Source organism: Orbicella faveolata, unplaced genomic scaffold (genome assembly GCF_042242905.1).
Source record: "Orbicella faveolata isolate gen_17 unplaced genomic scaffold, um_ofav_v1 contig_24, whole genome shotgun sequence".
Classification (NCBI taxonomy): Eukaryota; Metazoa; Cnidaria; class Anthozoa; order Scleractinia; family Merulinidae; genus Orbicella; species Orbicella faveolata.
This window is the reverse complement of record NW_028301552.1, coordinates 24,794,001-24,800,000: the sequence shown is the minus strand read 5'-3', so window position 1 is coordinate 24,800,000 and position 6,000 is coordinate 24,794,001. Positions and strand designations below refer to the sequence as shown.

At 38.1% G+C, this 6,000-nt stretch overlaps 1 protein-coding gene across 4 annotated transcripts in view; it reads right to left on the bottom strand.

Annotated features, from left to right (window-relative positions):
• Nucleotides 1–6,000, bottom strand: part of LOC110054723 (nuclear RNA export factor 1-like) — a 257,937-nt gene that overhangs the window by 202,511 nt on the left and 49,426 nt on the right. For all 4 annotated transcript variants that reach the window (XR_016208186.1, XM_089292876.1, XM_089292877.1 and 1 more), the window contains exons 5-6: nucleotides 2,124–2,231; nucleotides 728–859 (exon numbers count right to left, since the gene is read on the bottom strand). Coding sequence is in view for 3 of the 4 variants with exons in the window: in XM_089292876.1 (XP_089149002.1) it covers nucleotides 728–859; nucleotides 2,124–2,231 (240 nt within the window). In the remaining variant the exon portion in view is untranslated. The remainder of the gene's footprint in view (nucleotides 1–727; nucleotides 860–2,123; nucleotides 2,232–6,000) is intronic.

The window sequence follows — 6,000 nt, the reverse complement described above, 5'->3', positions numbered from 1 at the left end:
CTCATAGGCAGAAGTTCTTCACATGTAGGAACAACTGGAAATCATTATTTGAATGCAATTTAGTTATAATTCTACAAATAAAAGCAATTACATTATTCACTCTTGATTTCTATGAGATGGTAGTTGACTTGGTCTTTGCCCTCAACAACTATCAACTCATAAAAATCTTGAACTAATAATCACAATTTACAAATGTAACACAATGGGATGCAAACAAAGATGAGCATTTTGATCACTACACACCACTAACAAATCCTGCAAAAAAGAATGGGTACACTAGGAAAAATCCACAAACAATATTTATTACAACATTTCTGTATATAGTCATGTAAATGTTGCAAGTTCTAGAACACACACTGGGAGATGTGGTGGCCTTGTGGTTAGTGCACTTGACTCCGGACCAAGTGGTCTGGGTTCAAGCCCTGACAAGGGACATTGTGATGTGTTCTTGAGCAAGGCGCTTTACTCTCAAAGTGCCTCTCTCCATCCAGGTGTATAAATGGGTAGCAGCATATTTAATGCTGAGGGTAACCCTGCAATAGACTAGCATCCCATCCAGGGGGGAGTAGAAATACTCCTTATTGCTTCATGCCACAGAGAGGAGATAAATGCCAGCCTGATGGACCATCTGGCTCATATGCAGACTTAATGTTCTTACCTGTAACACATTCCTGCATATCATTCTCTAATGCATGATTATAAGAGGTCATGTGTGCAGCTAACATACCTTCAAAACTTGTTTGGTATCATCATTCAAGGAACCACTGCCTTCACCACTTAAATCATCAGCCATGCCATGAAAAACACTTGCACTTGATGGGTTATGAGGTGGTGCACTTGGACGAACACTTACTATGAGCTGAATATAACGATAAATAACTCATTTCACTACAATGTTCACTGAATTATTATACCCGAAATGGGTAACAAAAGTAGTTGACACATTTAGAACATTAACCGCTACTTCTCTTTTATATGTGTCTGGTCATGATTCTCTGAAACCATTCTCCCCTTCCGCCAGTTCATTATGGGTACTGGTGTGGTCTGTGCAGTTTCAGAGATTGAAAAACCAACAGCATTTGAAGTAAAGGTGGGAAATTTGTCTAAGACTGCATATAATAATTTTTGTCAAGCTTCATCTTAACACTTTTATTTTACCCATGTGCCTAAAATTAACTCATTTCAAAATTTGTCAGTAAAAATTTAGTCAGCAGACAGCTTGCCTGGGTTCTTGCCCATGGGGCAAGTGAGGAGAGAAAGTTGCTTACCCGAGAGGAAAATGTACTTGTCCCAGAAGAGCAGACGGGGCTTTTTTCAAGCCCTGGCTCTACAATCTCACATTTCTACATAATGAACTCTGGTTCTACTGCTCTCCAATCACACATTTTTACATAATGAACTCTACAGCTCTACTGCTCTACAATCACACATTTCTACATAATGAACTCTACAGTTCTACTGCTCTACAATCACACATTTCTACATAACGGACTCTACAGTTCTACTGCTCTACAATCACACATTTCTAGACAATGAACTCTATGGTTCTACTGCTCTGCAATCACACATTTGTACATAATGAACTCTACACTTCTACTGCTCTACAATCACACATTTTTAGATAGTGAACTCTATGGTTCTACTGCTCTACAATCACACATTTGTACATAATCAACTCTACCTTTCTATTGCTCAACAACCACATATTTCTACGTAATGAACTCTACGGCTCTACTGCTCTACAGTAACACATTTCTAGACACTGAACTCTATGGTTCTACTGCTCTACAATCACACATTTCTACATAACAAACTCTACAGTTCTACTGCTCTACAATCACACATTTCTACATAATGAACTCTACAGCTGCACTGCTCTACAATCACTCATTTCCACAAAATGAACTCTATGATTCTGCGGCTCTACAATCACACATTTCTAGATAATGGACTCAATGGCTCAACTGCTCTACAATCACAAAATAATTTCTAAATAATGAACTCTATGGCTCTACATTCTAACAGGGTATTTTCTTTAAGTTAACATTGATCAACTTACTCTGTGAAGGTTAAGCCAGTTACCATAAGGAGTTTAAGTAAACTATTAAGTGTTGGTACATTACCTTTGATCCATCCTTTACTGTTATTTTGTGACTAACTTTCTTTAGAGCGTCTGCAACTTTTCCTCCTTCTACAAAGAATGCTGCACTCTCTCCTCTGAAGTAGTGAAACTATAACAATGGCCTATCATTATTATTACATGTATTATTATAATACGTTTAATTCTATTACAAGCAATATTATAGTTACAGGTAGTTTTAATCCACCAATAACTTTTGTCATGCATAAAGAGTACAAGAGAGGCATGCATGGTATTTGCTGTTCAGTGACACGACCTTCATGTACATGTAGCTGGAACAGTAAACATTACTGAATACTTGACTTAACCAACTAATGAGCGCACACTGAACTCATCATGTCAAGATTTCAATATTGCAAGTACACAATCTGTCTTTCCCTAACCACATCTCACCAAGAATGGTGAGATCTTGCCAAGATCTCCCTACAATTTGGAAAGACATATGAATCTTGCTGAGATTGCTAACAGCACTACCTTCAAGAGATTCAGAAAGACACAAACTAGATTGGCAGAAATCTCTCCACGACTTTCAAGATGTCACTGTGATTCCATGGACTACTATAATGGCCTACCCCATAGGACTACTCTGTAACAGACTACCCCAAAACATTTCCAAATGAGTATCATTTAAAGTTCTAGGTTGCTACACTTTGCTTACTGTCATCCTGCACAGCCTCTGGCAAACTTCTATGAGTCTTGTTTGCCAGGGGGTGTAGGACACAGTTCACATGACAGTATTCAACCAAATCATATGCCGTCTTGGCCAGAGCAATTTTCGAGTTGCGAGTTGAGAGTAGGTTGTCATTTCTCGACCAATTTCTGCACTCATCATGAGAATCAAGCCAACCTTTTCTGGGAGCTGCTAGTGAAATATCTAGGCCAGTTACTTGCCAAGTCTCAGTTACAGATAAGCATTTTTTTGCATCAAAACTAGTAAATGGAAATCATGCTACGTTGAAAATGTTTGTTTAGCATCCGTGCTTGACATTGACATTATTTTGGTCATTTGTGGGGTAACAGGGATCAGTATTGTGGATTATTTTTGCATAAAACTTTGGTTTGGTAGTTGAACTCTAAGAAAAGTCCGGCAGGCCCAGGTGAGCCCCACCATTTTAATGGTTAAAATAGGACTTGATGTTGGGGCTTTTTCCTTGATTTGTCAGAGGTTTGCTGCATTTCATGGGAGTTGATGGCGTGATTTGTACCCTTGTTTTATTATGATAAGTGTATAATTTTGTGGCTTGGCTTTTTCCCTTTATATCTTATTGTTTTCTTGTTAATTTGCTTTTGCAGTGCTTATGTCATCCGTTTGTTTGGCCGATGTTCAAGATTTTTGGATCCTGCTTTGGACACTAGTCCATTAAACTAAGAAATCATCTCATTTACTATGAATTTTCACTATCATGATCACCGCCTGTCTTGAATCCTCTGTAAAGGGGGACATGGGGATTTGCGGTGTTGCGGCGTTTTTTCTAATGCATCGATGCAGTGAATAAAATCTCAACTTGCGGTGCTGCAGTGATCTCAAACTCTATGGTGTGTGATGTTTGCGTTTTTCACGCTGTGGTGTTCGGTGAAATGAAACTGTTTGCGGTGCTGTGGTTTTCTATTTACCTTTCTCAAACCTAAATTTGACCTATATTTAACATGTAAACTTCATTAATCCATGTTAATTATGACAAACACATACCATTGAGGTTAATGATTTGTAACAAAATACAGACCATCGCTTTCTAGTCAGTCTTCAATATGCTTCGGCTGCCAATTCAAAGCTGTTTTCATTTATATGTAACTTGACAAGTCACTTGTCCTCTGCCACCGAAGCTCAGTGTTCGGTAGAGACATGGAGGAGCAAGAACAGAAACAATCCTGGAAATTCTGGAAATGCCAAGGCTGAATATAATGTATTATTGACTGCGCAGCTTTTTTCTACGAAAAAAGGAAAAGGTGGCGAAAACTACTGGCCACAAAATATATTCAGATGTCGCATCAGCAGGGAAGAAAGAAGGCTTTCTAAGCTATGGAAGCTTTGTAAATTACATACGTTTACAATTTTTTTCCTTTTGCCATTCGGCTTCGTCTATAGGTCATTCTGATACCGGTTTACAATCCAAGGTCCTGTGACTTTCTCAACCTTCTATTTTTTCAAATGATTATCGATATCGAACACAAACGTAGCTAGCTCCAGAAAGCAATACTTTCAGTCAAGATATGGCTTCAGTCAGTGGGTTTAAACACCAAGAAAAGTGAGCGAAGTAAAAGAACAGAGGGATTTGGGGTAAAGGCCATCTCTAGAGGCTCCTCCCTTTTTTCTTCATCCACTTCCTAGCTAACCACTTTTAACCTTATCTAGGAGTAGATTTTTAGTCCTAGTTCCAGTTTTAAACCTTAGTTTTAGTATCACCTTTTTAGCTTTTATTACTTTTGTATTTTAAACATTTAATGAATATTCTAGACTTTAATTTTTTAGAGGACCCTCCTGAAAACCACCTCTAGGGGATTGGAGGCCTCCCCTTAAAATATTAGTTTATTATATTTATTATATTATTGTTAGCTTTGCGCAAGGTTTCTTCACAAGAGCAAGAAAACTGCTTTACAGGCATCAGCAGTATCGACAGATGCACAATGCAAAGCGTTGTGATGTGTTTATTTTGTGGAAAATTGTTGAGGTATAAAAGTATTATTTTAAGTGTAGATGAACGAATCGTGGCACTAAAAATATGTGTTGCGGTGACGGTGTTTCGTTGACTTTTCTTGCAGTGATGTGGTGTTCGTTAATTTTTTTTGCAGTGTTGCGGTGTTCAGACCCCCCCATGTACCCCTCTCTGTAGGAAAAAAGATGGCAACTGCTACATTTAGCCATAGTTCTTGGCGCAAGAAAACCGTAGCAACATTCATAAAAAACATACAGAAAAGTTATAAAATCTTCAAATCTAGCCTACATAATGTCCTTAGTACAGGAACAAATATTGTAAAAATTTGGTTTTCATTGTGCCATATAGGCTGTGTTAGGGTCACAAGGTATTGTTTTAATAGCTACTGCAAGTGTTCAATATGATGCATCTCTTTCACTTTTACTTAGTTCTGAATTCAGCTGGTTACAATCATTACAAGTTGACACAAGGAAGTACTGTGGAGACTGTTTTTGGGAAAATATTTAACATCCAATGTAGAAAATGTTAAAATCATTACATGATCATTGTGTTGTTGACCACAAGACTTGCAATGAATAATAAATTTTAAACTGACAATCATGCCTCAAATTACCTGCATAGCAATGTTCTGGGAAAACAGTTCCCTTTACACAAGTTACATTGAGCCTTAAAGTGCACCTAACCCCCAAAATTTTTTTCGCTAAAATAATAAAGTTTATTTTGTGGAGTAATCTACCGCAAAAATTTTTCGATTTGGTTAAATCTTTGATTTTCTATGACTCGTCAAAGTACATCAAAATGCCACCATTTTGGTTCACAACCAAGTTCAATGGGGCATGGTTCAAGGGCCGGATGCAACATCAAATCCAGAACACGGTGATTCTGTAAATTCGCATATTTACTTGTTTCTGTGGGGAAAGGCTGGGAAAGTAGTTCGAAAAAATGCTAGCCAGGTGCATTGTAGTGGGATGTAGCAACACAGCAAACGTACAGGAGGTACTCCACTTCATGCCATACCGTTTTATGGAGAGATGATCGTCCTGAAGAGAAGAAACGTACAAAGCAATGGATCGATTTCGTGAAAGTAAAACATGCAAAGTGAGAGCCATCTGAGTTTGGTGATCTGTTCTAAGCATTTCAAACAAGATGATTTCGCTCGACACCTGGATTTTCAGGGAGAGGAAGGGATTTTGCTGATTCCATGGC